At 43.5% G+C, this 18,403-nt stretch overlaps 2 protein-coding genes across 5 annotated transcripts; both read right to left on the reverse strand.

Moving 5' to 3' along the window:
- Window positions 1-4,263: 4,263 nt before the first annotated feature.
- On the reverse strand, window positions 4,264-10,375 carry ZMAT2 (zinc finger matrin-type 2). 2 transcript variants are annotated; one of them, XM_081134893.1, is made up of 6 exons: window positions 10,277-10,375; window positions 9,865-9,958; window positions 8,651-8,774; window positions 7,163-7,236; window positions 6,269-6,414; window positions 4,264-5,315 (listed from the first exon to the last, which is right to left on the reverse strand). In XM_081134893.1, the coding sequence occupies exons 1-6, from the start codon at window positions 10,292-10,294 to the stop codon at window positions 5,172-5,174; spliced, it is 600 nt and encodes a 199-aa protein (XP_080991019.1). In that variant the 5' UTR covers window positions 10,295-10,375; the 3' UTR covers window positions 4,264-5,171. The 2 variants fall into 2 exon arrangements, with proteins under 2 accessions (XP_080991019.1, XP_080991018.1); XM_081134892.1 differs by lacking the exon at window positions 10,277-10,375 and adding an exon at window positions 10,139-10,276.
- Window positions 10,376-10,498: 123 nt separating this feature from the next.
- HARS2 (histidyl-tRNA synthetase 2, mitochondrial) lies at window positions 10,499-18,403 on the reverse strand. Of its 3 annotated transcripts, none has more exons than XM_081134856.1 (13): window positions 18,107-18,403; window positions 16,859-16,933; window positions 16,481-16,600; window positions 16,263-16,358; window positions 15,291-15,416; window positions 15,076-15,183; window positions 14,724-14,822; window positions 14,311-14,404; window positions 13,816-13,943; window positions 13,480-13,722; window positions 12,923-13,039; window positions 12,551-12,697; window positions 10,499-11,904 (listed from the first exon to the last, which is right to left on the reverse strand). In XM_081134856.1, exons 1-13 carry the CDS (start codon window positions 18,212-18,214, stop codon window positions 11,845-11,847), a joined length of 1,521 nt encoding a protein of 506 aa, XP_080990982.1. In that variant the 5' UTR covers window positions 18,215-18,403; the 3' UTR covers window positions 10,499-11,844. The 3 variants fall into 3 exon arrangements, with proteins under 3 accessions (XP_080990982.1, XP_080990983.1, XP_080990981.1); XM_081134857.1 differs by having other exon boundaries at window positions 15,291-15,377; window positions 18,107-18,396; XM_081134855.1 differs by having other exon boundaries at window positions 15,291-15,446; window positions 18,107-18,396.

The following is an 18,403-nucleotide window of genomic DNA, read 5'->3' on the forward strand; positions in this document are numbered from 1 at the left end:
TTTAAAAGACATGAAATCTTGTTATTTGCAACATGGATGGACCTTTGAGGGTATTATGCTAAGTGAAGTCAGATCAAAACACAAACACCGTATGATTTCCCTTATAGGTGGAATCTAAAAAAACACCACCAAAGCAAGTGAATAAACAAAATGAAGCCAAAACAGAACCATAGATATAGAGAGCAAGCTGGGTGATCACCGAAGGGGCAAGAGGTGGGGAAGGGGTAAAATGAATTAATTTTCTTCTTCTTCTTTTTTTATAAAAGCCTGTCCCAAAATTGTGCTAAAAACAAAAACAAAACCCAAGAGCAGAGTGTAGTGGTTAATGGATGGAAAGTTACTAGGGAATTTGATTAAATATCAAAGGGGGTAGAGGGACAATAAACAAACAAACAAATATTTCAGGAACTCAAATACTGTACTCAGAAGACTCTCTTGAGGAGCTGACTAGAGCATGAGCTCATCCAACTAAGAAATAAATGGGGAAAAGGCAAAAACTCAGAAAGCATTATGATGGTGAGCATTAAATATATTAAGTTGTAGATCTCCAACTAAAATAAAGGTAATTACAAGGATGGAAAAATAGTATGAATCTTTTTTTGGGAAAAACAATATGACTAAAAAATAGAAGTGATGAGAGAAGGGAAATTAATAAAATGACTGCATATAAGTAATAGAAGGGAGCCAAGATACAGCTGACAAACAAAAGAATACAGCCCAAGTAAGGAAAAGGAATTTGAGGACATTAAAAAAGATACAAGCATACAGTAACTATTGGAACAAAACCACAAGGATTACTAAACATCATAAAATTAATTTTAAAAGTTTTTTGTTTTGAGTTTTGTTTGTTTTCTAGCACTTCCATATTTTCTGGCACTACAGATAATCTGGGGTTCATGTCTGTATTTCCTGCCCCAATATTAGCATTTCTCCAAGGAGTCCTGGTTCCTGGTCGAAAGAGAACTGAAAATCGGCTGGAAACACAGTCGCTTTGGAGTGTTGGGCAGGGGAGGAAATCTTAAAACAAAAGTAATCAAGGATGATTACTAAGAAAATGAAGAAAGCTGTGACAGCGGCAAAAAGGCTGGGGAGCGCCCGCGGGTCTCGAACCACTCCGCAGAGAGTGGCTAATAAGCTTACGCTCAGACGAAGGAACCGCTGGGCTAAAGCCAGCCCAGGGGAAGGGTTAACATTACATTCTCTTGACTGCTCAGAAAGACTTGACGTCACAATAAATCGACCACAGTAGAAGTAACCCGGAATGATTCACCACCCGAAAACTTGTCCAATCAGCTCTCCCCGCAAACCCCCCCCCGCCCGTCGCCCCCGTTAGACACTTGGTGAGTGCCCATCTGAGAACACACAGCAATGGCTCAGGTCCCCCTAGCCCCCCCTTGGGGAGCTCTTCCATAGTAGCTTCCGGGATTATTCCTTCCTACCACGCAGCGGTCACCTGGTCCACCACCAATCTCCAGCCTCTGCGCTCCCGCACACAACCACACGGCGTCACTCTGTGATCAAATCAACTTTCACAGTGCCTAATAGGAGTGAAATCTTCACAAGCTACAAAATGTGTTTCAGGCCTTTTCTTGAACTTTGCAGCTAAATCCGATATATCATATAGCTCCTCTCCCAGGTGTTATATAGCATTACTTGTTCTGCTAGTTTTTAAAATTATTTTAAATCCCACATGAAAACCTTTTTATGTATAAGTAGCTAACCCTTTTCTTCCCACAATTCCTACTTTTCTCCAGTTAACCAGTTAGGATTTCAGTGTATATTCCTCTAGTCCTTTTCCTCAACCTCTGTACTTAACTATTCATAATTTAGTTTTTGTTTTTTTAAAAAGTGTCTTTATTGATTTCAGAGAGAGGAAGGGAGAGGGAGAGAAACAACGAGTTTTTGATTGGCTGCCTCCCACAGGTCCCCCGCCTGGGGTGGAGCCCACAACCCAGGCATGTGTCCTGACCAGGAATCCATGGAAGCTGGAAGCTCAGAACTCCTGAATCATAGGTCAATGCTCAACCACTGAGCCATGCTGGCAGGGCATACAAGTTTTTTGACTGGGGAGTGCTAATTGGGGATCAGTTTGTTGAGTAGTTTGTGTTTGTTTACTTAACAGTATGTTTTGGAGATCTCACCAGTAAATATAGATTTAATTCATATATATATATATATATATATATATATATATATATATATATATAGTAATGACAGCTTTATAGCCAAGTATAAACGTGCCAGTTTTATCTTAAATGTTTTGCTATTATAAAAAACAAAGCTGCAGTAAACATCCTTGTATGTATACATGTACACATAAGCAAGTATGTTAGGATACTTAAGAGTAGAATTGCTGGATTAAAGATTCTTCACATTTAAATTTTTTGGAGGGGGTTATGGGAGGTGACTGAAGCCACAGAATCATCTGAAGCAATACTGATCTTTGTTCCCCAAATACTGTAAATGGCCATTTTACCAGAATGTAAAGTTCCACAATAGTTGGGGCCTCAATGCCTTGCCCTAGAAGATACTATGAGCCTAGACATGCTCAGCATCTCAGCACGCATTGAATAAGTGAACATATGTAGGCCAGTCACAGGCATATTCCTCAACCAGAATGAAGTTTCCATGAATTTCAGGGGGACCACAAACATCAATGAAGTTTCTCTTCTAGAGATTTGAGTTCTCTGGGATTGCTCTGTGCTCCTAAATTTCCATCCCACCGCCTTCCTCTGTTTTTCCAACTTACCAAGTTGAGTCCCTCCAAATACCCATGACCTAGAGAGGCCTCTTGGAGACTCAAACCACTTGCCAGTCCCAAGAGAATTTAAGAGAATCTGGAATTTAGAATTGCTTTTTAGTAGAGGTGGCCAGAGGTAATATTCCACTGTGCCAGAGATGATTTGAAGCCAACTTAGTTTCCTGAAAAATGAATACTGAACAATGGAACTCAGCTCACTGGAAACCTTCTCCAGCCTGCCCTGAGTGGGGGAGCAAAAGGACCCAGTTCACTAAGATCAATTCTTACCCAAGGACCTGTACAGCACATAATCATGACAAGGAAGGCACACACTAATCAGTCCGCATTTGGGCAACAAAAACCGTATGTCAAACTTTCAGCCAGGCCTTGAGACACATTCACAGCTCCCAATGGCAAGATTCAGCATTAGAAATAATATAGGCAAAAGACATGCCCAACAGCAAGGGAATTTTGTATGAAAGTCCAAAGGAATGAGTACTGTACTTTGGGGGACCAACAGGTGTTTTAGATGCTACATAAAGGATTTCAAAAAACTACATGGGGCAGAGAATGTAATCAAGCCATATGGTGACAGCCTTGTTAACCCAAATAGAGCCTGCTTTCCAGGGTACAGAACCTAAACAGCAAAAGTTATTACAGAATTCACCTGCTTGACGTTTTGTTTTAAAGGGCTTTGTTTCCCCTTTGCATCTGTGGGACCTGGCACAGTACCCAATCCAGGGAATATCAAAGTTGTTTCTCCTTTAGTTAACCAGTCTATGCCATCTAATTCTCAAGTTAAACCAAAGTAGGGAAGACAGCTTCTCAGTGTTTTCCAATGGAGCTGGCTGGGAGGAAGGGTATCACCCCTACTCCTCCTGGGAACATCTTTAATTATCATAATTTGGTGAAAGGTGCTATTGGCATCTAACTGAGTAGAGGCTAGAAATACTGCTAAACATCCTACAATGCATAAGGGAGCCCACACAACAAAGAACTGTACAGCCCAAAATGTATACAGTGCCAAGAGTAACCCTGTGCCTAGCCTAACTGCAGTAGTAAGGAAATACTCAATTCAACATGGAGCTCTGCTGTTCCTAAAACAAGATCAGCCTGGCTGGTGTTGCTCAGTGGTTGAGTGTCAACCTATGAACCAGGAGGTGAAGGCTCGATCCCTAGTCAGGGCACCTACCCAGGTTGTGGCCTCGACCTCAGTAGGGGGTGTGTAGGAGGCAGCCGACTGATGATTCTCTCATCATTGATGTTTCTCTCTCTCTCTGAAATCAATAAAAACATATTAAAAAAACATTTAAAAAAATAAAATAAAACAAGATCAAAGGAGGCTAAAATTATAGGGAAAGTTTTGTTCAGACTCCTCTGGACTGAGATCCCATCAGAGGAAAATACAACTCATGCTGAAGGAACCAAGGGAAAAAGAGTGACAGGGCTCAAATAAAGGGAGAAAAAACTCTATATGGAAATCCTCAGTGTGGGAAGAAAAAAAATACACAGGGAAAAATATGGAGTGTTCCCACCAAATGTGAAATAGGCCCATCAATGCCATTTATTATACATGTTGAACAGCCTCTGAGACCCAAGGGCTCCCATATGAGGGTATTTTTCCCCCATTATCTTTTTTGCATCAAACAGGTTCTTCCAAGAGCCTGCTCACAAGGAAGACAAAAACAGAGTAATCCTCAATCAAATAAAACAAACAGGAATAGCTGAACAGTCTACATATGAAAAACAAAGGTTAAAAAACTCAGCAGACAAAAACCACACCAAGCACTCATCCCATTTAGTTTCCTGTTACATGCACTGAGGAAGCCAAGAACATCAGGCCTCAAGGCGGCAATGCTCTGAGGTTTTAGTTCAGGCTCCCTCTATGTGACAGATTTCATGCACACACACCCACACATACTACTGACCCGGGCAGAAGTACACATGCATGCACAGGTGGCCAGAGGACCACAGTGGGGAATGAGGGAAGTGGGGGAGGTGGCTGGTCAAGAATATGGTATCAACTGGAAACAGGACCCAGAGAACCTTTCCGCTGCAGGCCAAGCAAGAGTCAAAATTAAAGGCAGAACACAGAATAAATGTAGGATGCTCGGAGAAGACTGGATAGATGAAGAGGGAAAGATGCAGGGAAAGTTTTGGGAAAGTAGCCTCAGAAGAGGTTTTTCTTTATTGGGAACTCAGATGGGCAGAGGTCCTGTGACTCGAGCGATATACTGAGGCTGAAGGAACGTGCCACAGCATTCCCTCTGCGTCCTGTGCTCTCTCTCTCCAGGTAGAAGGAAATCACAAACACCAGCCCTCCCCAGCCATCCCCACTGCCACTCTGAAGAACTTTCCCAAGTACTCCCCTCAAAAAATGACACCCCCCCACTCAAAGTTAAGCCCAGCAAAGGGCCAAGCACAGAAGGCCTCAGTAACTCTTCTTGGTGGAACCAAAGCCAGAGAAGCCCATCACAGCTGCCATCTCATCATCCTCCTCAAATGTCAAGTCCTCCTCAGCCCTCCTTTTCTTCTCCTTCTGTTTCTCCTTCTTGTAGGCTTTGGCCTTTTCCTCCTGGGGGGGAAATCACTCAGAATCAGTTCAGACTCCTGAGCCAAACATTGTTGAAAGAGACAGATAAGCTTCAAGATTCCTTTCTATTTTTAGGAGAAAATAGTTAAAGACAAGTAAAATTTCAAAAGCAAAGGAAAAGTCACAGTAAGGAGTATAAAGAACAAGAAAGAGAAGTTTTAGCCCGTGGAGAGCACGTCTCAATCCTACATTCCAGTTCATTTCTAGTTCTTAACAAGGTTGTAGGAGCAAAACCAATTAATAGCAACTAACATTCTGGGGAATGTAGCACATGCCAGGAACTGGTCTAAGTGCTTTAAGTATATTATATACTAAGATCTCTAATATGAGGAAACTCAGGTACAGACAGTTTATATAACTTGCCCAAGATTCACAGCCAGTAAGTGGAGAAAACAGATTTCTGATCCAGCCAGCCTAGTCCACTAGCCTCTTGGGGACTGGGTACATTTTCAATCGCCCCTGTAGTAAAAAATTTGGCTCAGGGAATCCAGGAAAAAAAGAAAGGTTTAGAGCCATTTCCTTCAACTCAAGAGAGTCCCAAACAAGGGCAATAAATGTTTTCCCTAATATACAGAAATTCAGAAGACAGAACTGTACTCTGGGGGCAGCAGTGGAATGAGAAAGTCAGCCTCTCCCTGGCCGGGTGACTCAGATGGTTGGAGTATTGTTCCGTACACCAAAAGGTCTTGGTTTGATTCCCCGGGCAAGGCACATACTGGGTCAGGAGGCAACGGATCGATATTTCTCTCACACTGATGTTTCTCTCTCTCCCCCTCCCTTTCCCTTCCTCCTCTCTCTCTAGAATCAATTAAAAAAAGATTTGATAATAAATACCAGTTCCTGATTTTTAAAAAAGTGAAAGTTAGCCTCCCTGTGCTCCCTAACATAAAATTCCAGGCTGAGGGAAGGAAGAGGGGAGGACGGGAGAGCCTTACTTCTTCTCTGAGCTCCTTCATCCTTTCCTCAAAATCATAATCCTTCTGCTTTTCTTCCATCTTCTTCTTATTGACTTCAAAACGTTTCTTCACCTGATCCAAGGTAGAACGTTCCACACGCATAGACATGCCCAGGTTTCGCTGATCTGGGTGGGGTCAACAATGAAGTTACGGTCATCAAAATATCCTCAGCACCTTCAAAGTCTTTTCCTGACTTTTTTTTTTTTTGAGAAATTTTTAAAGAGTTTCTTTAGGCCGAACTGACAACATATGCCAGGAATCAAGATCTCAAATGATTCCTGCTGACATTTTCCTTTTAAACACCTTCTTATAAAACATATAGCAAAAATAATTATAGATTTAAAAAAATTTCCCTTGGCTTTACTTTTTCTCAGAACCAGCAGCCCCAGATTAATGGGATACAAATGGCTTTAAACTTCCCTTACTGAGGAGATGCATGTCAGTGGGGATAGCTTAGCCCAGAAGACCATGGTTTGGGCTTGTTGAGCACCTAAAACAGTGTCTCACTTCATAGCCTCTAGAAACATTAGATAATGAAGTAAAGGATGGCTTGTGCGCCCAGCCAGTGTGGCTAAGTGGTTGAGGATCAACCCATGAACCAAGAGGTGAACAGTTCGATTCCCGGCTGGGGCACATGCCTAGGTTATGGGCTTGATCCCCAGTGGAAGGCGTGCAGAAGGCAACCAATCGACGTTTCTCTCTCATCTATGTTTCTTATCTCTCTGCCTCCCCCCACCCCAAAAGGCTTGTGCTGAAACAACTGAAGAATTCCCCAGGCATTAAAGAAAGGGCCCCAAAAAAACCACCCTTACCCCCACCCCCCACTCCAAAGCCTGATCCCAGCCCCAGTCACAAACTACCTCCAAGCCTTACGTTTCTTTCCATTAATGTGATCCAGGAAGTTGATGGAGTCCTTCACAACACAGTCACAGACATTGCAATAATATCTAGCAAACAGAAAGAAATAGCACTTGAGTCAAATCTGGTTGTAAAGATTGTACTGTTTTCAACCAAGAAACTCCTATTTTTAGGTAAAAAGTCTTTTTAGAAGGAGGTACTTCTCATTTCCATAAAGCCTTAACTCTTGGAAAATTGTGGCAACTAACATCCCAGACGGCCCACAATGATCCCCACCCTCTAATATTTCTACTGTGTGTAGTCCCCTCCCAATTTGTACCAGGGCTGGTCTGTGTAATCAACAATATGTCGAAAGTGATGCTGCCCTGGCTGGTGTGGCTCAGTTGGTTGAGTGTCTCCCATGCATAGAAAAGTCATCAGTTCAAAACTCAGTCACGGTATATACCCAGGTTGCGGGTTCTATCCTATCAGAGTATGGGAGGCAAATGATCAATGTTTCTCTCCAACATCGATGTTTTTCTCTCTCTTCCCCTCTCCTTTCCTCTCTCTCTAAAAAGTGATGCTATTTCACTTCCAAGATTAGGTTATAAAAAATTTTTTAAAATATGGCTTCTGTCTCAGTCTGTCCAATGTGGATCACTCACTCTGGGGAAACCATTTGCTTTGTTCTAAGGACTATGGAGAGGCCCATGGAACAGAGAACTGAGGCTGCCAAGCCATAGCCATGTGGCAGAGGCTGGAAGCAGATCCTCCAGCTCCACTTATATCTCAGATGAACACAGACCCAGCAGCCACCTTGACTGCACCTTTGCGAGAGACCCTGAGTCAGAACCACCTAGGTAAGCCTTTCTCAGATTCCTTACCCACAGAAATTATAAGCTATTTGTTGTTTTATGCTGCTAAGTTTTGGTTTAATTTGTTAATTTACATAACAATAGATTACTTCTAGAGAGGGGAATGACAACAGAACTGTCAGAGAACTGTCACTCTGCTCTCTGTGTTGCCCTCCTGCTGGAAAACCTAACTACAAAAGAACAGGCAGAAGAATGAAGAGTTCTTGTGGGACTCCTCTCCCTATAGGTTATAGTCTTGGTCTAGGAAGGAAGTGCACAACTAAGCAATCCATAACTAACTGCCTTTACAGCCAGTCTGGAACCTCAACTGCCTTATTCATCATCAATAGCTCCTAGGATCCCATTCAAGCTCCACCTAATTTCTCCTCAGTAGTCCTTTCCTTCTGGCAGGAGAACAAATTAACCCTTTTAAGATATTAAGTAAAACTTACAGTGCTAATATGAAGAAGCCTACAGAGTGAACCCTCCCCTAGAAATATTATAATGTTAACCTGAGACATTGGGAGACAAGGCAAAATAAATCTAAGGATGGAATTACAGGCAACAATGTTGTTACCTTGAAGCCAGGAACCCTCCTCAACACTTCCTAAAACCAACACAGTCTATTAGACCTACTCCTGGCTACAGTGAAAGATGAAAAGCCACTCACCCTCCCATCTCAGACTGTGGTGTGGTCTTGGTAATGACAATTGTCTTCCCAAGCTTGGATTCCAGGTCCACTTTGTAGTCCCTATGCCGGAGAAGCTCCCGCTTGACTGGCTGCACTGGTTTTCCTGAAATATAATGGGGAAGGAAGTCTCTTCAATATTGCAGTTCCTTAACCAGAAAGGAAAAGATATGAATGAAACCCCAAATCCAGAGGTTTACTCTCATTTCTTTTTTGAAACCTGAAGCAAAGGACACAACAGGTACTTCTAGCAGCAGATAATCTGAACAGGAAAAATTATAAGCAATCCTTAACTCACTAGAGCGTTTCTCCACTTTAAAGCCAACAAGTCTAAAAGCAATGTTTTCTACTCATTGATAAAGTGAATTGAAGGGAGAAGTTCTGAATTTTTACAAAAAGCAACCTTTTAAAAAAAGAGCAAGGACACTCAATAATGTTTTCAGATATTCCAAACATAACACAGAATGGAATCTTCTGAGACCTGGGGAATTTTTTAAAAAGGGGACTAACACTTAGGAATTACCTGTTACATGCCAAACACGATTATTATATAACTTACATGAAAACCAAAAGGGCTCTTGTGCGCAAAGTGGCATGGAAGTAAAGTGAAAGAAGAATGTATAAGTTTGAAAACAAATGAGAAAAATCCAGTATTTCTTTTTGTATAGTGCAATATCTATCTTGGAGAGGTGCACCAACTCCCTGACATTGTACAAGGCACAGAAAACAGCACTACTAAACACTAGCAAGAAACAATCAAACCTTCCCTGTCCAGTATCCTTACTCATCTCAGACTACAGGAAAAGGTTGGCCCAGCAATGTTCTTCTCCCCATTAAGTAATTTCAAGACCGAGATTCTTCAATAACAGTAATGCGCAGCAGCAAAATACTCCTCTTGACTTCTCTGTCACTACTAAGGATCCCACTCTTTTCAGGAAAGTACTAAAACGAGCCAAGCAAAGGGAGGGCAAGGAAGCACAGCACAACAGAGCTGGAATACACCTTAAAATCACTTCAGTCCATCTCCTTGCTTTTATACATTAAAAAAAAATAAAAAAATCGAGGACCAGGAAGGCTGCGCTCTGCCACAGGTTACACAGCGTTTAAGAGGAAAATGCATTTCGACTCCCCACCGCCTCTCCAAGCACTGAAACGCCTCTACGATACCCTTAGCCCTTGATGGAGCAGGCACCCACCATCCTTCTTTTCTCTCTCCTCCGTGAGCCTCTTCTCAGCAAGCTTCTCATATTCATCTTTGTCCCACTTGCGGCGAAAGTCCAAGTTTTTTGTCTGTGGAGATAAGAAGCGCTCAGGAGTCGTCGCTAGTCGTGGCCAACGCCTGAAGAAACCGCATCATCCCCGGCAAGGCGGCCCCGGGACCTGTCGAGAGCGAAGCCTCCCCGGACCGCACCAGGAGAATGAAGTGGCCTCAGGACCCCCAACCCGGGAAACCTCCGCGATTCTACTGACCCTGCGCCAGGGCGTTATGGGGCCCCAGAACCGCAAGGAGGTATCGGGAAGCCAGTCCGGTGTAGGATATTCCGCGCGGAGAAACCACCCCCTACCCTCCACCCGCTTCAAGCCTCTTCCTACACACATAACACCTACCCCACTGCCCGACGCCATCTTCACCGCGAAGTGAATGGGAAGCCGGAAAATGTCGTAAAAAGAAACCTTAAGCCGTAAAGCAAGGTTATCCTCCAATAAGCTGTGAGTCTCGTGTTCTAAGCGAGCTAAAGACTGGAGGGCTACAAAAACAGACTAGTCAGACCCGCCTCTGCTCCAAGAAACTGGCGCATGCGCAGGGAGAGTATGAAGCAACACGGAAGTAAGGGCGCCTGCAAACATTTATTGCCCCAGCCTTCGGAAATAACCATGGAAGAGCTGTTAAACTCATCTATTTTACAAACGAGGAACAGTGCCCTCTAGTCTAATTAATTTTGCGTATATTGCCGAGAGTTCCTAAACCTTATTTAAGGCTGAGCGCTGTTATTAAGGCTTCAGGTGCCCCATTTACCAGAATGCAATAAAGATATGCCCCCACATTTTCAACACCGAAGTGTTTGCAAAGGCTGCAGCCTTCCCAACCCATACTGGAGACGCTTTTTGCACTTTCGTCTCTTTATCTTGAAGCAATGCTATCACTCTATGGTTAACTCACTTGGGAAGGCCAGTTATCAGCAACACTCTAGAGTGAACTCTGGCAGATGGCTCACTATATGTTGATTTAGTGACATGAGTGTATCTCCAAGTTGGGGTTAGGGTGGAGGAAACTCTGCAGGGGAAACTATGGCTGCTTCCTTCACTGAATACAGAGCATCACCCCAGGGAGGTTACTCCTCCTTGCTCAAGATTAGAATTCTCCAGTGTATACTCAAGCATTTTCTATGGCCTATGCAAAACAATCCCTTGATAACAAACTACCCAAACTACTACATTAAATATTTTATTTAATATATTATCCAACCACTTCTAGAACAGCAATCTCCATGGCAGGACATGAAATAGAGCAGAGATTCTGGCACAGAAAATGGTCTCCAAAATCTCAAAAGATCAATCTTGGTCAGGTCACCTATTAAGTTCAAAATTCAAGATTATTAAACAGCCTTACCCTGCTATTAACAGTGGGTGGGCTAGAGACATTCCACATCAATATGGGCACTGCTATGCCCTTGAGATAGCATCTCTGTCCTCAAACAAAGCAGATAGCAGCCACTGCCGCGCCTTGTTGTCTCCCCAAAACTTGGACAGGCCAACAGCAGGTTGTGGACAAATTCCCCAGAATTTGATTCAGAAGCCACAGTGGAAGGCTAAGTATCTAACTTCTGATCTCAATAGTTCAGAATCCTCTCAGCCTGAAGTGACTTTCCCAGAGCCTTGCTCATGGCAAGCATTTTAGCACCTCTTGGCAGCATTCAATGGCACATGAAATCTGTCATCAGTCTCTGCAGTTACAGCATGTCTCTTTCACATACCAGCCATCTGCACCCATGCAGAACAGCTGCTCAGAATAGCCCAGGAGTCCTCAGGGCTTTCTACAGTTCTTTACCCAGGAAGGATGGAGGAGACAGAGGCACTTGTCACCCATCCTGGCCAGCAGTTGTGAAGCCCATCAGGAACTCAGTCCTAGATGAAACATTTTCTACAAAGAGCAGCAGATGACAATAAGAAAAGGATCAAGACTCGAACAGTCGCTTCTGAATTTCAGCCACAAGATTTTCCCGTTTAATGGCCACCTGAAACATAAGAGAACCCTCATGTGACCAACTAGAAAGTGATACTAGCTACTTAGCCATTGCTTTTCCAGATTCATTTTATTCTGTATCGCTCCCACTACTTATGCAACCAGTAGGGAGTAGTGTGGGCTACAAGCTGACCTGAAGAATGTACGTCTTCAAGACTAAAGGAATTCAAAGGCCTAATCTATGTCTATTTTGTTAATTAGTCTCAAAATACCCATTGAAATTTCATGTCCTTTTTCTGCCCACCCAGCCAGTATCATTGACTACAATGGTTGCCTAGGGTGGGTCTTCATTCATCTTTATCACTATTAATTCTAGAGATATTTCCTCAGCCAGAAACATATTTCTTAAAGAATCTTAAAAAGGTAGAAACGACAGTTCAGCAATGGCTCAGTGGTTGAGTATCGACCTATGATCCAGGAGATCTCGATTAAATTCCCAGTCAGGGCACATGCCCCAGTTGCAGGCTGGAGCCCCAGTGGGGTTGTGCAGGAGGCAGCCAATAAATGACTTTCTCATCGTTGATGTTTCTCTCTCTCTCTCTCCCCCTCTCCCTTACTCTCTCTGAAATCAATAAAAACATAATTTAAATTAAAAAAAGGTAGAAACACTTGGTCCCTTCTATTTTTGCCCCACTCACCTCCTCCCTGCTGGCCACTGAACGGAGCTTGATGACACCTTCCTTCAGTTCTTGCTCACCAATAATGACTGCCAGTGGAATGCCCATGTTCTCACAGTAGTGTAGTTGCGTTAGTAATTTAGGGTTTTTCTTATATAGCAGCTCTGCCTGAAAAAGATAAAGGTAGAGTAGGGGATTTAGAAGTGACTACACCACTCCAGCCCCAGGAGTGAGCATTTCCAAAGAAACAAGTAGCTAGCCCTCCTACCCAAAGAAGACACTCTAGTGAAGAGTTGAAAGATCTTGAGTTCCACCCTAGGCATAAAGTAGAAATGGGCCTGGTGCCTAAACTCCACATATACCTACATTGCACGAATATTAGCTCCACCATACCTTGATCCCAGCATCCCAAAGCTCTGCAATTAGCTTCATCCGTTCTTGGAGAAAATTCTTCTGTGGAGTGGCCACAAACACTTGGGTCTCTGTGGTCCGTATCTTCTCACCAAAAGTCTGATAAAAGAGAAAGAAGTAAAATAAAAACTTCCTTTGCACCAGTTAACTCCAAAAAAACAGGACAAAAAGAATCCTAAGAAACAGTCTAGCCATGAACAGTGTGGCTCAGTGGTTAGAGTGTTAGCCCACGAACTCAAGTGTTGAGGGTTTGATTCCCAGCCAAGGGCACATATCTGCGTTGCAGATTTGATCCCTAATCCTGGTAGGGGTGCATGAGGAAGGCAACCAATTGACGTGTGTCTCTCACATCAATGTTTCTCTCTTTCCTCCTTCCCCTCCCTGCCTCCCTTCCACTTTGTCTCAAAAAGCAATGGAAAAAATATCCTTGGGTGAGGATTAAAAAGAAAAAAAAGAAAAGAAAAACAGTCCAACCACACCTCCAGAAACATGAGAGTTTTTAGGCCTCCAGTCCCACTCCATCCCTACCTAGGACCTACCTTCATCCTCTGCTCCATGATGGAGAAGATTCGCTCTACTCCAATGCTTAGCCCCACACACGGCACCTTATGGCCCTTGGCATTAAACATGCCCACTAGCCCATCGTAGCGCCCACCAGCAGCCACACTGCCCACATTCAGAGGCTCTTCCTTAGCCTGAGTTGGGGTCTGTAGCAGCACTGCCTCATAGATCACTCCTGTATAGTAGTCCAGACCCCGAGCCAGGCTTAAATCAAAGGAGATCTGTGTGAACAAGGCTACAGTCAGTCCCAGACAAGACTCAAGACCCTGAGAAGCCCAGAGCTCAGCAGGAGGTCCATATTCAACTCAGCTTACCTTCTCTGCAATTCCAAATACAGTCAGATATTCAAAGAGCAGCTTCAGGTCCCTCAGGCCCTCTAGGGCCTGCTTGCTCTGAGACAGTCTGGGATCCTGGAACATTTGCTCTACCAAGGACAGCCCACCTGGGAGACATGTGGGGAGAAATAAAGCCTGTGCTATTCACCCAGATGTGTTTCATCCAAATTTAACTTTAGTGTGTTCCAGGTAGTCCTCATTTTCTTAAAAGAAAGAAAAGAAAAAAAGCCCAGCTGGTGTGGCTCAGTGGTCGAGCTTTACCCCATGAACCAAGAAGTCACAGGTTCAATTTCTGGTAAGGGCACATGCCTGGGTTGCAGGTTCAGTCCCTAGTAGGAGGGGTGCAGGAGGCAGCTGATGGATGTTTCTCTCTTTTTGCACAGCTACAGAAAGGAACAGCTTCAGAGGTAGAAGTTGTACACATATTACCCTTATTCTGGTTCTGTCATATAGCTTTAAAACTCTGGTTCTTACCATGACATTGGACATAGTCCCCAATTCGGTCAGCCACTTCAGGAGCCAGGCCTTTCTTTGCCACCATCTCATGTCTCACATCTTTCCAAGATATCTGCACAATTATTCAAACATTAGCCCTACCCTACAATCCTTCTTTCTCTACTCAGAAAAAGATATCTTACTTTCATTCAGTATGTATGTCATGAGTAGCTAAAACTAAACTCAGTAAAGGCACCAAAGTCATAGGCAGCTTAGGAAATCCAGCCACAATCCCCACTGCATAGCAAATCTCAGATCTTGCTTCAGAATATCTCCCTACCTCCCTCACTTCCAGCCACCATCTCCTTATTTTTCCTCTAAGGGTATAGATTTGAAGGCAGGGCAGGGCAGAAACTCTGATGGAGTCTACTGAAGCATGTCTTCTTTCTTACCTTGTCGAGTTTGTCGATGGAGGAGCAGACGGCACGGAACTTGCTTTCAGGAACACCACAGACAGCAAACATCCCATCCAAAATCCGTCGGTCATTGACCTGTGAACTCAATGGAAGTAACCCAGTGCCTTGTCAATGCTCTTTCTCTCAAAACAATGACAGTCCTTACTCTCCTGAGTCATAAAAGAGATAGAAAGGAAATTCTACAGGATGACTGTTTATATATATATAAAATGCAACACGTGTACTAAGAAAGTCCTAGAGCTGCAGGCTTAAAGGCTGAGTCATCTGTTTAAGGACAGCAGCAGGCCAAACCCACTCTTCTCCCCTAAGACCTCAGCCCTGACCTCACCTTAATAAGAAAGTCCCCAAGCTGCAATCCATTTAGGATTTCACAGATGATCTTCAAACACTCTGCATCAGGAATCATAGGGTCAAAATCACCAGCAATGTCAAAATCCTACAGCAAAGAAAAAGACAGGAAAAAAAAGTCTCCACTGAGCAGCCAGTTCTCAGGTTGTGGCCCTCAGAACTGTCAAACCATGCTGCCTCCTTCAGGTCACTTACACACTGGCAGAACTCCCTGTAGCGGCCTTGGACTATGGTTGGGCTCTCCCGTCGCCACACCTTTCCAACATGGTAGCGTTTCATCTTCTTCAGTTTATTCATGGCCATATAACGTGCAAAAGGGACCTCACATAAATAGGTTAAGGAGGAAGGACACTGCACCCAAAGCTTAGGCCCAGCGTAAAGACATTAGGGAAGACTGGGCCCTTATCAACTGGATCCTGTTGACTAGGCTGAGAACAAGCACCCTGTCTTATTTCCCACTGTCCCCAAGGCTTAGCAGTACTTGGCAGTCAATATATGGGGAGGGCAAAAATAGGTTTACAGTTGTGAGTATGCAAAACAGTTTATTCTTGTATTATTATTTATTAACTATTATATTATTTATTTGTACTATAACTGTAAAACCACTTTTGCCCACCCTTGTATACTGAATAGCGTCAAATGAAGGAATCCCACCTGACAAAACTACAAGTTCAGTAGAAGGTAGGGGAAGCAAGAGATAGAAATCACCCAGGAACTTCAAGTCTGGGCCATTCCCTCCCATTCAGATCAATTCTCTACCATCTCAAAATAGTCAGGCTTTAGAACCTCGATTTGCCTACAACTTCTATGTCAATATTTCTTAAAGTGTAGGTCAAGGACCATCTGCATTTTAATTACCCAGGTGCCTGTTAAGAAATGCAGACTGATGAACCCCACTCCAGCTACAGAATTAGGAATAGTTGGAGCTGGAGGCCAGAAACCTATGTTTCTATAAGTTTCCCTAAGGGATTCTGATACACATTAAAGTTAAATGACAGTGCTCCAGGCCAGGCTCTGCTGGCAGAATTGCCTTCTGGTTTAAAACTAGAAGTAAACCCTGTTGCCAATAGAACTATAAAGTCCCAGAGTCATTCTTGTCCCTTTTGTCAGACAAACCCCTCTGGGTTTGGAAAGGGATAAATCAGGCTCCAGCACTCAGAAGGATACAGTAAGATCATAGCGCAGAGACAATAGCTCTCCACCCTGATCCTTCAGATCATAGATGAGCCCAGAATCCTCTCCATACTTCTCAGTGAGCATTTCCTGCAGGAGTCAAACAGAAAGTACCACAGTTCAAAGGAGGACTCCAGAATACAGGCTAGAAGCCCTTTGGGAAACTGAAGGCAGGTGAAAAAATGGAGTTCCGGCACTTTTTCTCCACTTACTTTTAGCTCAAATGCTGGGGTATCCAACCCTTTTGCTCCATGACGTTTAAAGCAGCTAACAATTATATTAAGTATTTTCTCCCTCACAACCATCTGCTGGGGACTAAGATCTCTGGTGCCCTAAAAACCAAAAGTAGCCACAGTGAGAACAAGTCCATTTAAGACAAAGAGTTAAACTACATCAATAATCTAAGGTGTGGAGTAGAAATCTCTTTAAGTTTAGATAACTCTTAGTGCCAGTACCACAAGAATAGTGAAAATGTTTTTTTCTTTTAATTAGTCTAAAAGGACTTTCAAAGGGGTCAAGAAAAGACAAGCAGAACAGAGGGCAGCCCTCCAAGGCACTCTAATGGGACAGGGTGGGGCAAATCAAATTACCTTTGGGGTCTTGATAATAAAATTTGATTTCTCTTGATGTGGTTTCTGTTGGGATGTTAACACAGCCTCTGCAATCTGGCAAAAGAAGAAATGTGAGCTCTGGTTCCTCTCAAGACTAGCCAGCCCTATGATGTCATTATTCCTGTGGACCACCAACCTGCAAAGAGCTTTGGCCCTGAACAACAGGAAGCCTGAACACTATTTTATCTACCCCAATCTCAACCTCTTTTCAAAAACCCGTGTTGTAGCTGCAATATATATGTAATAAGCATGAGGTCAGGTCTTTACTATACAAACTTTGTCTGAAAAAGTTTAAGTATCCAAAAACAATGAAGACAAAGATCAACCCACCACTACCACCACCCACCGTCTAGGGGTAGGGATTAGTATATCTTTTCCAGGTCTCAGTTCCTATTCAAAGAGTGAAAATAACTTTTAATAACGTAACATTAGGCTTGGAGGCAGGGGAAAAGTAACCTGAAGACAGAAGAGAGCCTGCCCAAGGACACAGAACATGTCTTAGAATGAACAGGAATAGATTACCCAATTGAACTAAAAAAACAGATTGGTACGATGCTGTGACTCAAAATTAACAGATCCGAGCCCTGTTGCTCATGACAGCACAGAGCATCTGTTATAAAGACAAAAGGGTCTTCCTACCATGAAACAGAATCAGTGATTTTGTTTATTACCAGCAGGCTGTATGCCCTTCCAGAAATATAGAGGATGTGGTAGTTCTATACTTTGGTGGATTCTCTCCTCCAAAGGTAGGCAATTCAAGTCCACAATCCAAAATCCAAAAAATCTCTGAAAACCGAAAATGGTGTGGGTTGTTTGTGTGTTTGAGACTCATTCTGAGGTAAATTCTAATGTGAACTGTCTACTTATGGTCGTTAATTATCTCTGTGGAAATATTCATATATTTTGCTTAAGAATTTTTGTTTTTGACCCCAACACGTTCAAATAAGGATCTGTGCACCTATATTAAAATGGTCCCTTTACGATATCCATAGGTAGATCATTTGAGCATGCAGTTTCTGTTTCCTCAACTGTAAATGGAAATAATAACCCCAAACTCTCAGGAGTGCTAAGAGGATTAAATGACAAGGCATCTAAAACGCTAAGCTCAGTATAGTGGGCATTCAGTAAAAAACCAATTGTATTGCTATTGGAGTACAGGCCGCGAGTTCATCCTTCAGACCTGGAGATCCTGCCCCGACAGACAGGAGCTATCTCAGGCTGGCTCACCTGGCTATGAGAACGGACCGCCCCGATGCACACAACACGCGGAGGCCTCAGGATCTGGCCAAGCAGCGCAGCCCAGGCCCTCCCATGCAGGAGTCCGAACTGGGGCATTGTGCAGCAAGAGGCCGGCTTTCCGCGACAGCAGGCAAATGACCTAGGAACGAGGCCGGTCGGACCCCAGGAAGAGTGCACAGCGTGGTAGAGGTAAAGCCCGAGCTCCACGGAAGCAAACGAGCGATTCCAAACCCCGCAAAGTAGGTCCCGTCATATCAGGTATCCTTCTCAGCTTCCGCACTTCCT

The sequence above is a fragment of the Miniopterus schreibersii genome, assembly GCF_964146895.1.
Source record: "Miniopterus schreibersii genome assembly, chromosome: 4".
Taxonomy (NCBI): domain Eukaryota; kingdom Metazoa; phylum Chordata; class Mammalia; order Chiroptera; family Miniopteridae; genus Miniopterus; species Miniopterus schreibersii.

Bases quoted from the DNA above. Each gene is read 5' to 3' on its own strand.
- ZMAT2 (XM_081134892.1), bottom strand. From the start codon at position 10,267: ATGTGTGTAGGAAGAGGCTTGAAGCGGGTGGAGGGTAGGGGGTGGTTT. The intron at 9,959-10,138 runs GTCAGTAGAATC...TTATCTCCACAG, and splicing joins CCATAACGCCCTGGCGCAGG to ACAAAAAACTTGGACTTTCG. The intron at 7,237-8,650 runs GTGAGTGGCTTT...TCTGTTTGCTAG, and splicing joins CCACAGTCTGAGATGGGAGG to ATATTATTGCAATGTCTGTG.
- HARS2 (XM_081134855.1), bottom strand. From the start codon at position 18,214: ATGCCCCAGTTCGGACTCCTGCATGGGAGGGCCTGGGCTGCGCTGCTT. The intron at 14,405-14,723 runs GTAAGAAAGAAG...ATAATTGTGCAG, and splicing joins CCATCGACAAACTCGACAAG to ATATCTTGGAAAGATGTGAG. The intron at 13,040-13,479 runs GTAGGTCCTAGG...CTCTTTTATCAG, and splicing joins TCATGGAGCAGAGGATGAAG to ACTTTTGGTGAGAAGATACG.